Here is a 19,320-nt window from a genome sequence, read left to right as displayed (position 1 = left end):
TCTTGCAATTGCAGACAGAAATGTTAATGATTCAGCTCAATGTTTTTTTCATTCGCAGAAATAAAAATTAGCTGGAATGACTGAATTTCCAGGTGCTACATCTGTCATGGCACTTTTATGCACGCCACAGTTAGCATTAGCATATAAAGGCTGCATTAGGCTTTGGCAAATGACAAGAACTTCTAAAAATATTTCTTAAGAGGATTAAATGACACTTGAAAAGTGTTGAATCAACACTTTAACAACCCATATAAAAAACTGAAGGATTGTGCAACACTCAGAGTGCCCTGACACTTGCGTGACTTTGATCTGTGCACTTGCACGCACATCGTCGTGACGATCCCAGCCGCTGTATTCCCAGCTGGACGCCGTGCTTTGTTCCACTGGCTGCCACGCGTTGTGTGCTGGATGCTGCGTATATAAAATAATTATTTTGTAGCGGATTAATCATTTTCTGTCCGAGTTAGCTGTTGAAAACAGCTGTAATCGCTTCCAGAATCACAGAGGAACGCTCCAGCTGCTGTTTTTCTCTCTTGCGTGCGCATTGAACGAGGTGGAAAAAGCATTTGGAGCCATCTAAAAAGGTAATTATTTGTCATGTTTACATTGTCATGGCTTGGTAAAACAGTTGCATGTTCTTTCCTTCTTGTGTGCAGCTGTTAAAGTATGCTTATGATAGATTTAACATGTCGTTATAATCATTCAGACGAGCTGCGCTGTGATGCGATGCGCTGACGCAACCACTCGCTCTGTTCACTTATTTACTCGACTCGACAAGCTGCACATAGAGTCGGCAAGTAGACTGTGTAACGATCACTACACTTCATGTTTGTTGCACGACATTCATGCGTGAAAGATTTTTTGAACATTTCAAAATTCTCTCCGCACAATTGCATGTGCTGGCACCCCTCTCACATTCAGTCTACAGCCATTAACGACGTGTTTACTCTCCTGCATGACACAGTGCGTGCAAGTGCGTACATCAAAGTCGTGCAAGTGTCAGGGGGCCTTAAATTGCTAACCACAGTTAGCATTAGCATATTATTAGTTAGTTATTAACATTTTGAAGTTATGTCAAATTTAAACTGATGATTGCATCTCTAACTGTTAATGTCCAATGTGGTTAGCATCAGCTGGTAGCAGCATTAACAGCTAACTTTGTGACATTGGCAGTGTTATCTTATATCTTGTGTAAGGGTATTAAACACACTACAGTACTGGATATAAAAGTGTAATTGTTTAAATTGATACTACAGACAATGGCTTCAGGGTGGATTTTAACCAATCAATGTCTGATTATGAGGTGATAGCATGGTCATATCACCAGTGAATATTGGACAGGGTTAAAACTACACCTTCAAAGAGTCACATTATATTTAGAGACACTCAAATGATAAATCCAGGGAAACAACTCCAACACTGCATAAGATTTTAACACAGTTTAACACTGAGTGCTACCAAGGTTATCGCTAGAATACTTGGTCACACCATAGAGATAAATAAATACTAGAGAGTACAAAGAGCTTATTTTGGTGATATGTTCATCTGTCATCTTGGGAGAGGGATTGTGACACCGCTGTACAGTAACACCAAGATCCACAACTCAAATCAAGAGCCGTCAGATAAATTTATTGCCTAAACCCAACATTTGGTGGCCATGGCAAATACTATAAAAATTCAAACCATATGTTCTATCAAGATGTTTTACCGTAATTAAAGATTAAACATAATAGCAGCATCGTGCACCAGCAACAAAACTATTTACACAAGAACTTAATATATTTCCCAAACACCAAATAAGGCACAATGCCTCGCTATGCAGTTCTTTCTATATTTTTGTAGAGATTGCAAACTGTATTGCAGTTTATTTTAGGAATCACTTTGTATATATGGTTGCAAAGTGTCACACAAATATGTAATATGTATTTATTATAATTATTAATTAAATATTTATCCATCTAATTATAACATTTTAATAACTTATAAGACTGCATTATTTTTGACAGCTTCTCTCCAGTAATGTATCAGCATTCACAATAACTGAATTCTCTTGAGTCACAAACATTACTGACAGAACTCACATCAGGTTAACTTGGTGCCAACTGTTGCTGATTTCCAGTGAAAGGTTTTTTGTGGTTTTAGCACTATAAGTTCTACAGAAGTGCCAACAACAATTTATAGAAGAGATCCCTCCCTAAACATTGCTCCTTGTTTTGTGATGTAAACACACAGGCGTTGCTTTCTTTATATTGTGGAATGTCATTTAGACCCTCTACCAAGATGGCTGCCAACTGCTACCAACTGCTCTTTACTGGCTGCTTCAAGTAATGACGATGTCCATTCTGGTGTTTCATCATCTCTCTTGGTCATACCTTAAAGATAAGATAATCCTTTAATAGTCCTATGACGGGGAGTCAAGTTTGGAGTTAGCCTATGCAGTTATGCTAACCTGTAGTATTAGCATATGTTAGCACCAGCACTGAAAAAAAAAAAAAAAAAACACCTTGAAAGAGAGTTCAATCAACACTTTAATTATTAATCAACAACTCCAACAGCATGAAAGATTTAATACTACATTTTTTTTTAAATTGCACTTTAACAGATAATATTAACTCCAAAATTCTTGCCTCAGATCTTAACAGTTTAGTCGGTGAATCCAAGCAACAACATTGTGCCAAGTGATGCCTCATATCGGCAGATGAAACATTGTATAATCTACCTCATTGTAATTATTTATTTTTTGATTGTGTTTGCATGACCTCTTACCTCGCCCATCTGCCAGACAGCGATTGTAACCCACCGGGCTGAAATACTCAAATATAAACACAGCGACGGCCGACACGATCAGCAGCATCACAAACATCATCACCCAGACGTCAGCGCTGAAGGGCTCTGAGAGAGAGAGAGGAAAAATGATTTTATTATAGGGCAGAGCTTATGTGCTGAATGTCTTGTTTCTGTGGACAAACATAAAATACAGTAACATGATAACTCAAAAATAGACACTTCAGTATAGTTTTGTGGTATGGTAGGTAAGGCACAGATGAAAGGTGCACTATCCCCAGTTTTTTACAGCCACAGAAGCCTCTAACGCCTTAAAGTTCTTTGGGAGTCTTGATGGCTTCCCTCACTTGTCTAATTCTTGTCGCTCAATTTTTGGGCAACTACAGTATCTATTCCAGACAAACAGCATAGAGTACCATACAGTTTGTATTTCTCTGACTTGTTAAAAGAAAACTAGTTACAAAAGTGATAATTTGCATGTACAATAATCCTTACATTTCATTTGCCTACATACTTATTGCCTGTGACAATGAAGGGATGTGTAGTAAAATGGCTGTAATTCCTGTATGGCTAATCCAACATTTTTGTTAAACCGTTAGATTTAAAACTCAACAGCTACATCTGTGGTCCCCAAAGTGTGGGTCACAACCCCCCAGTGGGCCGCAAGAGGTCATTAAAAATAAATAAGAGTCCATCTGCATATGTATTGTAGTTGATGTGAGATCAAGTAATGCCAAAAGTTTGGTCCCTCCAAGCTCCCCTGAGATTTAGATTTCTTTAGTGTGGCTAGACTAATTCTTGACATTTTGTTTTTCCCATAGACTTATGTAATAACACAGTCTCATGATTTAAACCATGTAATTGCTGGTTAAATTGGAATGAGAGATTAGGAATTTATTTTTGGTACTACTATCATTTTGATAGTTGCCATTTTTCCCATAATAGATCATTTAGATTCATCCACAGCAACAAATCATTCGTGATTCTTTTGAGTATTGGGTTGGAATTTACATTAGTTAGCTCAGAAATGTGTGCAGTTATTCATCCCCGAATATGTGACATTTCCAATCTTTGATATTAATTTTTGTTAATAAATTTACAAATTATTATTATTATTATTATTATTATTATTATTATTATTATTATTAGTGGTAGTGGTAGCATTTTTTAAAAATGGAATCAGAAGTGATAAAACAGGCATGGGATGTAAATTATGTGTCATTCTTCATTTAACTGACAGTTCATGTAATACATGTACAGAAATACTTCACTTTTTCATCTTTAGTCTTAAGTGTTCAACAAAATTGTGATTAAACGTTTATGTGGGCTGCATAAAACTTTCAGATTCCAAAGCTGGCCCCTACATTCTTAAGTTTGGGAATGGCTAGTCAACACAACAAGTGCATATTGATTATTCCATTTTATCTCCATTGTGATGGTGTAGAGAGGCAAAATGACAAAGATTGTCCAAATTCTTATGGGTCTGACTGTGTAAGATAAGTAGTTTGTCCTATATGACCCAGATAGATGAATGGTAAGACAAAGGTAGGAGTGTAGTCGTTTCCAAAATCTTCTATTTCTGTTCTGTAAATGGGGATGTTAATGGTTTCCCCTGTTGTATTGTAGGTGGGCACTCTCCAAGTGGAGCTTCTTGTTTGGGTTGGTGTTAATGTTGACAATTACAAGTTCCAAACAGAACATGCAAGAAAGTCAAGTGTCAATAGGCACATAATTATTGAAATGAGCAAATTTTCCACCGCTTGTACGAGACTGGTTTGCACTTACAGTCGTAATGTTTTATTGATTTGTACTATTGGCCACTGGGACTGAACATGACATAAAAATAGGGTTTATTTTTCTTTTAACATGTTTTTAATAATACTCAGATTTATATTGCATTAAGGGCAACATATTTTCAGCTACACCCACAAGTCTGTGTAAAAAAAGACACTGGTCTCTGCTGCCTAATTAATGTCCTTAAGCATGGACATTAGCACTAATGAAACGCAAAGACAAATGGGAAGAATCCCCCAAGTGATCCTCTTAATATCTATCTGAAAACCTGCAAATAAGCATCAGATCTCTGAACTGAGTTTAATAGAGGTACTAAAATTGAATTTTCACAATATGATTGTTACATTTTTTTTTTTTTTGTTCAACAAAGCAAATAGACATTTTCTTCATTTAAAATGGAAAAATATACAGCCTGTTGTAATCAGGAAAGCAACAAATGTCTCTGTCACCCTTGAGCATCATTTTGTTTCAGTGTGCGAGGCACAACAGTGGGTAGGTCAGGTCAGTTCAGATGCTTGTACATTGCTGCATCCACCACAACATGGAAGTGCCTTGGGTCTTGGATGGCAACCATCCAGGCAGACAACTGGTTTATCCCTACTTATTGCAAACAACCATCCATCTGCTGCAGCCATGTGAACCATGGGTGTCCCATTGGTCTTCTTCAGGTGCTGCGGTGCTCAGCAGTGAAGCACTCAAGCACCTACATGCTGGATCAAGCCCAGAGACATGCGACACATGGCTGACACGTTATAGCTGATGTTCCCTCACAGTGCAAGTGATACTGTCATCTGAATCTCCTCAGTCTAACCATTTGTAATAAAAGTCATCCCAGCATTATTCAAGAATCCTCAGGAGACCTAGTTAGAGAGACCTCCTAGTTGTCACCTTAGGTTCTTAGTTACCGTCCAAGTCTCATAGCCACACAATAAGACAGGAAGCACCAGGACCCTAAAGGCTTGGATCTTCATTCTCCAGCAAAGACATCGGTATCACCAACGCCTCAGTCTAGCAACCTCTATAAGCTCTTCCCAGGCATCTCTCGATCTCAGAGAAAGAGGACATGAGTGCCACTAGTAAGACAGGTGAATGTCTCTGCAGGTTTGACATACAGATGGATATCTGATGGCTCCATCCAGGAAGTCATTGAAAGTGTGGATCTTATCTTGTTCCAGGACAATGGCAAAGCCAGACACTCCGATTCTTCACTTAGCTTCTCAAGTGCTCTAATCAGGTTAATTCTTAATTGTGCAAAGATCACAGCATTGCCCGCGAAGTCAAGGTCAGTAAACCTTACCTCACTATAGTGCCCATACTTGTGATTGTGACAAGTGACACTTGGGGATTTGACTGAAATTCTATTTGCGAGCACATCACTATCCCGGTGGAGTGGCACTTTTCCACGTCTAAGAGCTCTGACTAAGCTCCACTACAGGATGCCTCTAAGTGAGAATGTGTTTGACATAAAATGCAGATTTTATTTTAAATTATGCAGTGTAATTTAGCTTCCATCAATGAATTCCTTTCTATCAGCATGAAACACCAGAGGCCATCTACAGACAGACCATTAACCACCCACGTCTCTTTGGAATCACAATGACTAAACACTGACCTACAACCTCCTTTTTGAACTCATATTCTTCAGTGCATCGATTTAACTACACACATTCATCAGCTACTAAAATCCCAGTCAGTCAGAAGCAAACACAGGTGAAACTATAATTATTTTCTTTAAGTCATTTCCAGCATTTGAGCTCCAGTGTTATGTCTCAAACCAAATTTTCCCCCCTTTTATTTTTAATTCAAAGTAGGGAGCTACTGCAGCCCCTTTTCCTTAGAGATCAATTGGAACTTTACTTAAAATTCTGAAGAAAAAAAAATCATCATCAACATCATCAGAACTGCTAAACTGCATGAAATTACACTATGTAACAAATTTTTATTTTTGTTTTGTTCCTGGGTACACAGTGTGTTTTCCCAACCTGTTATGCCTTAAATAAATAGAAAATAGCTGTTATTCCACAGAAACTTTGCTTCTGTGATCAGGACAGTGATATTTTGAAATTTGTCTGTTTTCAAGAATATTCTCGATTCGCCTTCACTACTACTGAGTAGTCTTCTAGAATATTCTTTAACTGCTAGAACTGTCCAGAATTTTCTAGAAGTTTCCAGAATTATCTAGAAATTTCAAGAAACTTTTAGAACTTTCTAGAACGTAAAAAAAATAAAAATAAAATCAAAGTTTGTGCTGAATGTAGTAATTTTTCCATAGACTTTAGACATAAGCAGTTGAAATATAACACTTAGAAGCCAGGAACAAAAATTGTGTTACATAGTGTTATCTGAACTGAATACATAATCTGCATCTAATGATTTTTGCATCTGCCACAAAAACTGATTGTGAAGTTTCACAATTTTTCAAAAGCCAACTGATCAGGGGATGCAATGACTGTCTAACAAACATGCAACGGGAGTAAACAGTGTGAACCCAAGATATTTCATGTTTTGTGTGGTCTGCTTATTTCATTTGTTAATATACATCTATTCCACCATTTAAGGCCTACGACACATTCTAAATTTAGTAATGAGTAGGGATGCACTGATCCCGATACCAGTATCGGGTATCAGCCCAATCTCATATTCATTTACTTGTACTTGTAATCATAAGACGTCTCTGATACTCACTGATCCCGATACCAGTATCGGGTATCAGCCCAATCTCATATTCATTTACTTGTACTTGTAATCATAAGACGTCTCTGATACTACATCACCCGATATCCATTTACAGCAGCGTGATGTCAACCTCTTAATGTGGGATTTTCGCGCACACGCTCCATAATGTCTGGACTATAAACCGTTACTTTTTTTTAAACGTTTTGAACACTGCAGCTTAAACAATGATGCGGCTAATTTATGGATTTTTACAGGCTTTCACATAATTTACTCTTAAGTCGAAATATGTCTGCCAATGCTGTCCATTGATTGGTTGAAAGCTGCAGTTCATCATGCGGAGTAACACACAGAGTAAATAATAAACTCTTACCTGTTTCAGTGGAATTCATCATCCTATGATCCTGAAGAAAAATACTTCACACAAAGCCTCCTGAGTTTGGAACACAACATCTGAAATTCCTTGTTGTGGCTGAAAAAAGCTCCTCCGTGACTTTAGCACTTTGCGCCAGTTCCTCCATCAGAACTCAGATCACAAGTTCAGCGGCGAGATTGTCCATCAGGTTGGCGAGTTTCAGCCCCTGGTGTGGGTGTCCAGGCCGATGGGAGACCGGCTTGGTCCACTACAGGTGTAATCTGTTTAATCTGAATGTCTGTGGCGCTACATTTGGACCCTCCACTTGCCTCCACGAGCTGCAATTTGCGCCAGAAGTTGAGCCACCGCTCCTCGTTAATGGCCCAGTTACCACAGGCAACGAGCTATTTTGTCTGAACGCGAGGAAATTATCCCATGATCCACAAAGAAAAAAAAAAAAGTCAAAATTACTCAGTTTTGCCTCCGTGTGTTGCGGAGATGTCGTGCGACACAATGTTCCACCTTTGGGGAAAAAACATTTACGGTTTGTATTTGTGTATGTTACCTGTACCAAACTTGTTTTAAAACTCGAGGGGGCAGATCTTTTAAAGCTGTGGCACCTCGCCTCTGGAATGAGCTTCCCTGTTCCCTTCGCTCACTGGATTCTGCGGATGTTTTTAGACAGCAACTAAAGACACATTTTTTTAAACTGGCATTTTAGTTTCAATTATTTTATTGTTTTATATTTGTATGTGTTGTTTTTATTGTCTATTTATATCGTGTGAAGCACTTTGTGACCTTGGTCTGTGAAAAGTGCTATATAAATAAAGCTTACTTACTTACTTACTGTATTTAATTAAAAGTTAAAAAAATTTGTGGAGAGTGAAAGGCTGTTTAGCTCAGTGTCACACACTGTAGATAAAAACAGAAAAAAGTGGTATCAGTGCATCCCTAGTTATGAGCTTTAAATTTGTTTTAATAATGACATTATTTCAAACAGTATCAACTGGTGTCTGTAATCATGTAAAGATGCATCCAGGAGAGGTTGAGTCTTTGAGGAGCAAATATGAGCAGAGGCTTTCATTTGACAACAAATGCATGAAAAAAAGTGTTCATTCATTTTAAAACAATGTTCCTTTAAAGAAAATTTGAATGTGATTTGTATATTTGTCCATCTACAGTGCATAATATCATTAAACAATTAAGGAAATCTGGAGTAAATTCATTGTATCAAGAGCAACTCTAAACTGAACACCCATGATCTGCAATCCCTCATATCAATAGCTGATATAACCAAATAGGCAAGAAATTACTTTGGGAAACCTTTGTCGAGCGAGATAATATGAATTTACATTCACAAATGTCAATTAAATCATTATTGTACAAAAAAAGAAGCATTACATTAACCTTTCCAGAAGCTGTGTTGACATCAGTAAGGCTCCAAAGTATCTGGGTTGCACCATCACACAGTGGAAATGTATATTGTGGTCAGACAAATATTTTTTGGAAGAAGCGGATACTATGTAGTCCAGACCAAAAGGAACATCCAGGCTATTATCAGCAACAAGTCCAATGCCTAGGGTCTGTCATGGTATGGGGTTGTTTCAACGCCTTTGGCCAAGGTAATTTACACTTCTGTGATAGTTAATGCAGTAAAATCCATTGAGATTTTAGAGCAACATATGTTGCCTTCAAGATAATATATTTTCATGCATTTTTGAATAAGAGAGTGCAAACCACATTCTGCCCATGTTACCAAGGGATGATTGTGGAAGAAGTAGGAATGGGTAGCGGAATGTACCGCCTGCATTCCTGACCAGTCTTCAATAGAGAGAGGGTGGAGAATTTTGGAACGAAAAATGCAATAGTGACAACCCTGAACTGTTACACATCTTAAGATGTGTTTTCAGGAAGAAAATATCAGCTGAAAGGCTACATTGCTTGATGTCCTCAATGCCAAAATGTCTTCAGTGTTGTGAGAAGAAAGGTAACATTAAAAAGTGATAAATGCTTTAGCATCCCAACTTTTTATTTATTTATATATTATAATGTGCTGCAGCCCTTAAATATAGAAGCAGATGTATATTAACAAATGACATAAAGTTGACCACACAAAACATGGAATATCTTGGGTTCGTACTTTCTGCAGTGAAACAGAAGTCAAAGTAAATGTAAGAATCACTGTCTTTTTTTCATATTGCCTCAAGTTTTTATGATTTGAGATTGTAATCTAATGTTTGCGATAGCAATGATTTTAACGACACCAATGATGTTACTGTATTATTAAAGTTAATAATAACAATGATTAAGATCTCAACAATATAATAATGCATACCACTAGTACTACAACTATTACTAATAATAATAATATGTAGCAAGCAGTAATAATGGCAAAAACAATAATAACGGCAATAACAATCAAAACTAATACTAATAATTATAATAATAACAAAAACAACAACAGCACCAAAAATAACAGTAACAATAATGCTAATAATAATAATAATAATAATGTATACGCAAAAGGCATCAGCTGCCTTTCTCCTCACCCAGAAATGCAGACGGGGAGACTGTTCCGTTGCTACGGGAGACCATGACACTGATGCCCGTCTCGATGAACGGCACAGAGAAGTCGATGACCTCTGACCTCTCCTCGTTGATGGTGAGTGAACCCACTGCCATGTGAGCATTCTTTACCACCACCTGACACACAGAGGGAGAGAAAGCAGTGAGCTGACTGAAAGCTCGGTGGGCATCTCGTGTTCCATATTCCAAAGACTGTCCAGAGAAACAAGACTGGTCAAAGAAACAGGACAGCAAAATTTATTTAGCCAAATCAAAATGAAAGAGCTTTTACAGGGAGAATGAAAACAGGAGAAACGGGGGTCACTGCCCAACCCTCCAACCCCTATGAGTTTCTACAGAGCTATTTAGCTGCATTTGGCAATGTGTTAAAACACAGACAATCATGTTAACAAGGAATATGACAATTCTACAGACTGCTCTGCCTCATCTGCATCTGTTCTATGATTTACCTCTTTCAGGCACTGCTGCCGCATACTTTCGCACAGTGGAATTAAAATAACTCATGTGAAATTAAAATAACTTATTTACACTCATGTGTTGTGTTCATACTTGAATTTACTACCAACTGTAGGTATAAAGTCAAATATTACAGACCAGAGACATTTGTAGCACATTTAAATGTGCCTAAAACCTAATAATGATAAGTTAGAAAAGATAAACTATTTATAAGTTTGATTTATAAGAAATTAAATTGCATTTAAAGATTTGTCGTCTTTTTTTTGGTATTTTTTTGATCTCCAAAATGATGTATGTAACTTGATTATTGGTAACTTCTTTCATAATGCAGAAAAAGAATCTCTTGTTAAATAGATATGAATTTCTGGAAATTTTTGCACCCTTACATGGTAACACATCCTGGGGTATTGATTTTGGTCCTGTGTGTTAACACAATATGTCAAAGACTTCTGAATGCATTTGGAACAAACTTGGTGAAATGATTGAGGGTCAGGTAAGAGCAAAATGATTTGATTTTGATACAAATTGGCAAAAACTCAAAGTAGCAGACTACAAACTCAAAATTTGTGCCCAATGCTTTTTTTTCTTAATCAGGAACATTTAGAATGGCTCTTCCAAGGAATTGGTTGAAGATAAGTGTTTTTACAAATAAGCAGTAATATGAAGTCATGTATGATCTTTGTGTTGGTCATATGATATATTACACTGGGTGACTTTGAAAGGTCAAATGTTAGAACTTCTTAAACAGTTTTGGGTCAATATGGATGAAATGTGTTGAAGGTCTTGTGTTTGTCAAGGAATAAGTGGTTCGGTATTGGACAACTGCTCCAATGTCAAGGCCATACTGAACCAAATATGGTCTCACTGAATGACAAAGAACAAACCTGCATGATTAAGCATCAAACATGTAAGGGAAAGGAAAACCTAATTTAACAAGTGTCCCTTCTTAAATTTGACTTTCTGTTGACCAATCAATGATACCCCCCACCTCCGATCTGTTGTCACACTTTTATCAAAATTCCAGGGTTTCTAAAATTAATGCATGATATTGCATCATAAAAGCAACTCATATCTTATTGAAAAATTCAAAAATAGTGTTCAAAATTTATTTGAGGCTAGAGGTTCCTTATAAAATGGTGTGATCATGGAAGATTTGTTCTCCAAAATTTCAACAAGAAATCCAATTTTAATCTGCAGGTTGGCAAGAAATGTGAAGCCACTCACACTTTCAAAACAGTCGAATCCTTCATATGATCGCTTGAATTACATGACATCACAGAAACTCAGACCAAAATTCTGTTTCATTGCATTTTAAGGACATGTATAAAACTGTACATTAGTGTGTCCATTCCTGCATGTTTCATGAGTGGCCTTCTAATTCCAAAGCATTTCATATGATCTTACACGTCTGAACTGGTCTGAGCTTGCAACATAACAAAGATGCTTGATCTGCTGTAGTAAATTAAGCTGGACATCACATAGATTTCAGAAGGTCACATTATGTTGTCTAACAGGTTGTGTGCAGGAGACAAGAGGCTTTCCCTGAGGCTGCTTTCTTTTTCTTTCTCCATATCTGATTGTGTGATTAGGATGCCTGTCGTCATCCTGCTGAGGTTTGGCAGAACAGATTACAGCTGCACCTCAGGCTAGGTTGTGGGGAACAAGTGAAAGAAACAAAGACAGAAACATTAAGGACAGTATAATTAACCCCACAACAGCAGCTGGTAGTGAATAATACCATCCCAGACACTAAAAAAACACCACACAGTCACATTAGCTGCAATTCTGAGCTGAAAATTAGCGTCACTTCTATTCATACTGTATATAAGAAGGTGATTAGATGGATAATGTTGGGTGACTAACTGTAGTCGACTAAGTAAGTTTAGTACACTAAACGATTAGATTGCTTTACACTCTAAACGCTGCATTTAGTTATGTCCACTTGCTACCTCTCTTTAACATAAAGAGCTCTTACAAGTTTTGGATGTTGAACTCAACTTTACAACTCAACTGAACAACTGAAAACTTGTAAGAGTTTTTTTTATGTTAAATGTCTACTCCGTACATGCGGAGTATCTGGTTGCACCAGACACTGACTGTGTAAATTTAAGAGTTAAAATCTTCAAATTCGCAACTGAAATCCCTAAATTTAAGTGAGAGATGAATCACTACACAAAACATTGTTCAGAAAAAGAGTAAAGGGGATGAGTTGGAGTTCAAACATTCAAATGGTAAATGGCCATCTAAGTGGCAAATCGCTGGTTTTAGCTGATGCCATGTAAGCACTGTGACAAGGGAAAAAATTGGACCTGTCATATACAATAACAGACCCAACATCACGAAGGGTTTTTGCTTGGAACAAGAAAACTTCAAAATATTTGGAGTCCACCGACTTTGTTAGTCACTGTGTCGGGTTGTATAGGGTTGTATTTTGGTACTACTGTGTTTTGCCAGCTGTGACATGTATGATCAGCCGATGTGCCAACAGATCAGTATGTAATGGCCCAAACTACAACAGTGGATATTTTTAACCTAACAGTGTCAAGCTGCTGCTTCTTTCTGCAGTCAGGCTAGACCACTCAGAGCTACAGCCACCGCTTCTATGCCTCAATTTAATGTGTTATAGAAGAAGAAAGAAAAATGTCTTCACCTCTCCGACCATGCCATTCCATGTCCCGTTAACCTTCTTCCCGTGTTTGCCGTTTGTGACCAGGTAGAGGTCATACGTGAACTTGACCATCTTGGCAATCTTCTTCAGGATGTCAATGCAGAAGCCTTTGCAGCAGCGCTTGATGTAAATCCCTGAATCTCCCGTCTGATTTCTGGTGGACAGTGAAGATGGAAAACAAAGAGGAAAAGTGTGGGATTAAGTAAGTGTAAAACTACGCAGGAAATTTTGCAGAGTAAATTATACTCTCAAAGAGTATTTGTTCTCACTCATTGTTAAGAGCCTTTTCACACATAGTGCGAAGTTTGGACGAAGTGCACACTTAGTACGCATGATGCGAGAATCGTGTGCAAACAGTGTAATGTTGTCCCTGTCGTCAACACCTCGCACACCTGTTGCTACAACTATTTGTGCACACAACTGCCTGAAAGACAGTGTCCCATCGCACCCTCTTGTCGCAGGTGTCGGCCAAATTTCAGGTGACACGCATGAACATCTAACACCGCTCGCATGGCACTTAGAAAATGTGTGGCCAGTCGCACTCTTGGCAGGACAACAGACTGCAGACAATCACTGTCCTACTGCTGTGAAATTTGTCTAAGTTTCCCATGAGTGTGAGTTTGCAAACACACACACAGACACATGGGTGTCTACGCTCCACTCACGGGAGGCATGGCTTCTGACAGAAGCAGCTGTGGTGAGCTGTCATTCTGGACATTCCAGCTACGCAACACCTACTATGTTTGGACAGACATGACAGACACTGTGAGGCGCATGTGTCTGATTGCTGTATTTACGTGGACATAAATAAAAAATAAATACAAAATAAATAAAATAAATAAATAAAAACATATATTGCCGTGGTGGCGACAAGCTGCAGCAAGCGAGCGCATGTACGGAGTAGACACTGACAGCCCCCCAGGTTGAAACAGACCGTCAGATCAGAACACGCAGCGGGTGATCTGACTCGCACACATGACACTGTTCACATGACACGGTGTCTGTGCTGTGGCACACCATCCACAAGACACACGTGTCAGGCAGAACATGCGCGTGGCCGACTGGACGCACCTGACCAGTAGATGTGTACATGAACAGAGCACACTGCTTCTCATTCATGTCATTTCATGACTGTATGTCAGTGACCATGGGTCATCACCAGAGCAACAGACAGATCATATTTGTATTGATTGCTTGATAAATGCAGTGTTTTTATATGGCGTGGGATTTTAATATTTTTTTGTAATACTTCCATGAATCAGAGGTTTTGAAAGGCGCGAGTTTGCATCCTGGGTGGTGTGTGCGTGTTTTTTTTATTATTCCACATAAGCGACGTGATGTGGTCCCACAGGTACTGGCTGGTTTTTATTTTTTTATTTATTCCACATAAGCAGGGCGATGTGGTTCCACACGTACCAGCTTGTTTTTATTTCTTCTACATAAGCAGCGCATGTGGTGCACCTGGCACTGTTCCTGCTCGATGGACACCGCCGTGTGAGTGAACTCTCGCACCGGGTTCATGCACGCCTGCCCGTCGGCGCGATACTTTGTGCGCGATGTTTTGTGCGCTAATTTTGAATTGTTTTGTGCTGTTTCGCCAGTTCAGTCCAAACGCTGTCCAAACTTCGCATTATGTGTAAAGGAGCCTTAATTAAAGTCTCTTATAGTGTTAAATCAAGCCTATCCCAGCATAAATGAGCTCTATGATCCACTTGGAGTTGTACTGTGAACAGGAGCCAATTTTGTATTCCAAAGGAGCCAGTTTTACACTAATAATGAGCGCTGATTTTACATTGAGACAGGGCAGACTTAAAACGCCGCCACTGAGCTGATTTTGCACTCTGAAGGTGCTGATTTCACACTACAACTAGATCAGATTTAACAATCTCAATGAACTGAATTAACACCTTGACTGAGCAGATTTTACACTGTGACATTATAGCAGGAGCTGATTTTACTCTAAGCAGATTTAACACTACAGTGGAGCACATTTTACACAGTGTAGCCAATTTTACACTCTGTTGGAGCCGATTTAACACTGCATTATGATGGAGCCAAATTAATACTGCAACTGAGCAGATTTAACATTGCAACTGAGCTGACTTTACACTCTAACAGAGCCAATTCTACATTACGACAGAGCCGATTTTACACCAACATGGAAATGATTTTACACTGCGGTTTTGCAAATTTTACACTGTAACAGAAAAGATTTTACAGTGCAATAGAGCTGACTTAACACTACATTTGGAGCCAATTAACACTATATTTGGAGCTGATTTTACACTACAACATGAGCTGATTTAATACTGCGACTGAGCCAATTTTATACTACGACAGGCCTGATTATGCACTAGCACAGAGCAGATTTTACATTGGGATTTAGATAACTTTACACTGCAATACAGTCAATTTTGCACTGTGATAGAGACACTTTTACACTGTGACTGATCCAATTTTTGTCTGCGATTGACCAGATTTTACACTACAACAGAGCCAACGTAACACCACGATACAGACAATTTAACACAATGATGGTGCTGATTTAACATTAGGATAAAGCTGGCTTAATGCAATTTGGAACTGGGTCTAAATTTTGCAGAATAAAATTTACTCTACACTGTTTCAAGATAAAGGAGTGTAAGAGAGGAGTGAAACAGAAGTAGAAAACAAAAACACGAAAAATAAGCACAGATAATGTGGAAGTTTCCATTCCAGGCAACAACTCAGCCAGGTAATTTCACCGATCAGCATACATTAGGAAAAAGATAATGTGAATTCATGTCGGCTCAAAGAAATATTACATCAGTAGAAAGAGAATGCATGCACCACTGACAATAAAAAAATAATATTTAAATACAGCAACATTTCAAGTGTTGCATGCAGCCAGCAGTCACTTAATATAAAGACAACTCAAAACCTTTTATTGGGATTCATATTGTCAGCACAAAGTATAGTTATTTATTTTCTTGTTTTAGAAAACATCCATCCATGTTATCCTGTAAATAAAGCATGAATGCACACTGAGCCATAATCTGCACCAAACTGTGAGTCAACGGATAATGAGGCAAGTTGGCTCACAGCAAATACAGATGCAGGTGCACACCAGATGTGGGGAAACATCACAAAGGCACATTTTACAGCTGTGCGAGGACGTTGGCAGTGCCAGGCCAAAGGCAGAACAAGTGTTTGATATCCACACAGGAGCATGTTGACATCCGTGTGTGGATGATTGCGAAACTGGCCATTCAACTTGTGCGGAAATGCGCACATCATAACACACTATGAATGCACAGATTATACATCTGGTGCACAGACTATGTGCATATAATTCTGATTTTCAGCAAACAAAGGCTTTAGGTCTTGTGTCTACATGAGGTTTTGCGCATCTGGCCAGCACCTCAGCATAGTCACACTGCTGATCGCTGACGTGCTGCACAATTGAAGATGTCTTGGAAAAAAATGTGAAAACAAAATAAATAAAATGAAGAGAAGTCATCACTAAAAGAAAGAACAGGGTGAAGAATCAGTCAATTAAAAAAAAAAATTCAGACACCCTCAGAAGATTTTAGACACGCCAGTGATCGAAAAGAACTTCACTGAAAGACAATTTGTTATCACACTCAGAGGAGAAGTGGAAAGTAGCAGCGTCAGGGTGACGAGCCAGAGAAGGAAGGAAACCAGCAAGGGAATAAGATCTAATCAAGTGACGGATGAAGGTACTTTGCAGAGTTAAATTAACACTGCACAAAGGTGCCAAATCACCCCATTGTCATGTTAAAAGAACTTTATCAGTGTTAAATCAAAATAATCAACACTCAGAATTACACTGAACAAAAACATAAACGCAACATGTTTGTTTTTGCTCCCATTTTTCATGAGCTGAACTCAAAGAGCTAAAACATTTTCTTTGAAATATTGTTCACAAATCTGTCTAAATCTGTGTTAGTGAGCACTTCTCTTTTGACGAGATAATCCATCCCACCTTACAGGTGTGGCATATCAAGATGCTGATTAGACACCATGATTATTGCACAGGTGTGCCTAAGGCCAGTGGTGGGCACAGTTCTGCTACTCTGCTAACCGCTAATTAGCGAAGCTAACTTTTTTGTTAGCAGATTAGCTTTTCAGCTAATTTTGAAAACCATCAGCAGACCAACTAGCTTCTGCTAGATTTAGTTCTCCGCTAACATTTTTTTGCTGGCATAGTGACTAAAAGCTAACAGGGAAAAAAAAAAAAAAATTGTAAACCCTAAAGTCATACATATTAGTTCCAGTCTGTTGCGTGTTCTGCAACAGACAGATTGCTGTTAGCTTAGTCCTCCCCCAGCGAAAGAGGCGGGCCGGCTGTCAGCTGCTATTATGAAAAAAAGTGTCATTTACTTTCCACATGCAATGACACAGCCAGTGGGCAGGAGATATGAAACGCAAAGCACTTTTCACTCATGGTTTCACTCAAACAACTAATTCTGGACAGTTTATCGACATTAATGTAACTGTCATTTTTGCAAAGTGAAAATGTCAATTACTTTAAAATATCTTTTAAAGTAATGCGCTAATTCTCAAGATTTGAGTGTTAACAGACATCCACGCCAAAATGGATTATGGGAAAAATTAGTCTCTTTCAATCACCCCCCCTCCCATCAAAATGCATAGAACACTGCCATATACTGGATGGGAGTGTGAATAGTGACCAATGTTGGCTGCTCTTCATTGTGAATTACACTTCACAAACAGAATTTTCAGTTTAGCAAATGCCTTTTGTTTTTACAAATGACATATTTACAAATACACATTTATTTGTAAAAAAACAAACAAAAAAAGAAAAAAAACACTACAGTAATGTATTGGTTTTTACAATTAAATAAACCAACCAGTGAAGACGACTGATTTTTCCCATAATGCCTTTTGGCACGTGTGCGTGTTAATGCTCAAACCTTCAGAATTAAAAGAAATGTGCTATATTTTTACTTTATAAAAAAAGCAGCAGGCAGTGTGCATAAAGACAGAAGCTCTAGCTCATTGTTCGTTTGTTGTTTGTGATCACTTTTGATTTTACTCAGAAGCCCTGGCAGTGCTTAAACTTGAAACTGGCTTATTAGTAACCAACACTGTACAGAGTCAGTACTAAAAGTTAGCGGTTAGCAGTTAGCTGTAACTTCAGCTAAATTTTTTAGCAGTTCATCGGTTTAGCATTATAAAAGTAAATTTTTCAGTTAGGGGATTAGCGGCTATCAAAGCTAACTTTTTGGTTAGCTGTGCCCACCACTGCCTTAGGCTGGCCACAATAAAGCACAAAGAATATGCAGGTTTCCATTCCAGACAACAATTCAGCCAGGTAATCCTTTAAATCTTGTTTTGATTTTGTTCAGTATTGAGGTAAACTGTTGCATACTAAACTGTTTCAAAATATAGTGGGGCATGCTCTTTTTCTGCACTGCTTTTTAGAAATAAAGCAGGATTGATCTTGTTTAAAACATTGTAAACTGCCCTGAAACAAAAATAAAGACATTCAAAGTACTTTTAAGACGCAATAAAGGGATTTACATTACAAATTAATCTGTTTCCTTGAACTCTGCACTTTGTAATTGATTTCTATTTTGTCATTATATAACAAAAGTTCCTTAAAGCCCTCATTATGTACAAGAAATTATTTAAATAATATGGAATAATCCAGCTGCATTGAACATGTGATATCAATGACGTAATATTAATAAAACAAACATTGGTGTTCTAATTCTTAGTGCCAGAGTTCTTACATGAGTTTGAGCTGCTTGCGGCATGGCACTGTGTTCCTCATGCAGGTTCCACTGAGCGGGTCCACGTCCTCCACGATGACAAAAGGCGCCTCCTCCAGAGTCACAATGGACAGGTGGTCATCCCGTTCCTCGGCTGTGGGGTACAACTCGAAGCGCGGCCACACGTGGTACCTCATTGTCAGAGAGCCTCTCTCCCACTTACCCACCTGCAGGAGGGAGCGGTGTGTGTGATACGCAAGCCACTG

General features: G+C 38.3%; 1 protein-coding gene and 1 long non-coding RNA gene across 2 annotated transcripts in view; one reads left to right on the top strand and one right to left on the bottom strand.

The window, feature by feature from the left end:
• The window catches only part of LOC117526169 (glutamate receptor ionotropic, NMDA 2B-like), a 93,955-nt gene that overhangs the window by 33,721 nt on the left and 40,914 nt on the right, over window positions 1–19,320 (bottom strand). Inside the window, 4 exon segments of the mRNA XM_034188204.1 lie at window positions 2,767–2,892; window positions 10,156–10,309; window positions 13,299–13,470; window positions 19,076–19,281. Of these exon segments, the coding sequence (XP_034044095.1) occupies window positions 2,767–2,892; window positions 10,156–10,309; window positions 13,299–13,470; window positions 19,076–19,281 (658 nt within the window).
• On the top strand, window positions 108–19,306 carry LOC117526173. Its single transcript, XR_004565223.1, has 4 exons — window positions 108–222; window positions 2,420–2,425; window positions 7,681–7,688; window positions 19,295–19,306. It is a non-coding gene; the product is annotated as an uncharacterized LOC117526173 (long non-coding RNA).

This window comes from Thalassophryne amazonica, chromosome 15, assembly GCF_902500255.1.
Source record: "Thalassophryne amazonica chromosome 15, fThaAma1.1, whole genome shotgun sequence".
Lineage (NCBI taxonomy): Eukaryota > Metazoa > Chordata > Actinopteri > Batrachoidiformes > Batrachoididae > Thalassophryne > Thalassophryne amazonica.
Note: the sequence above shows the minus strand (reverse complement) of the source record. Positions and strands in the feature narration are given on the sequence as shown.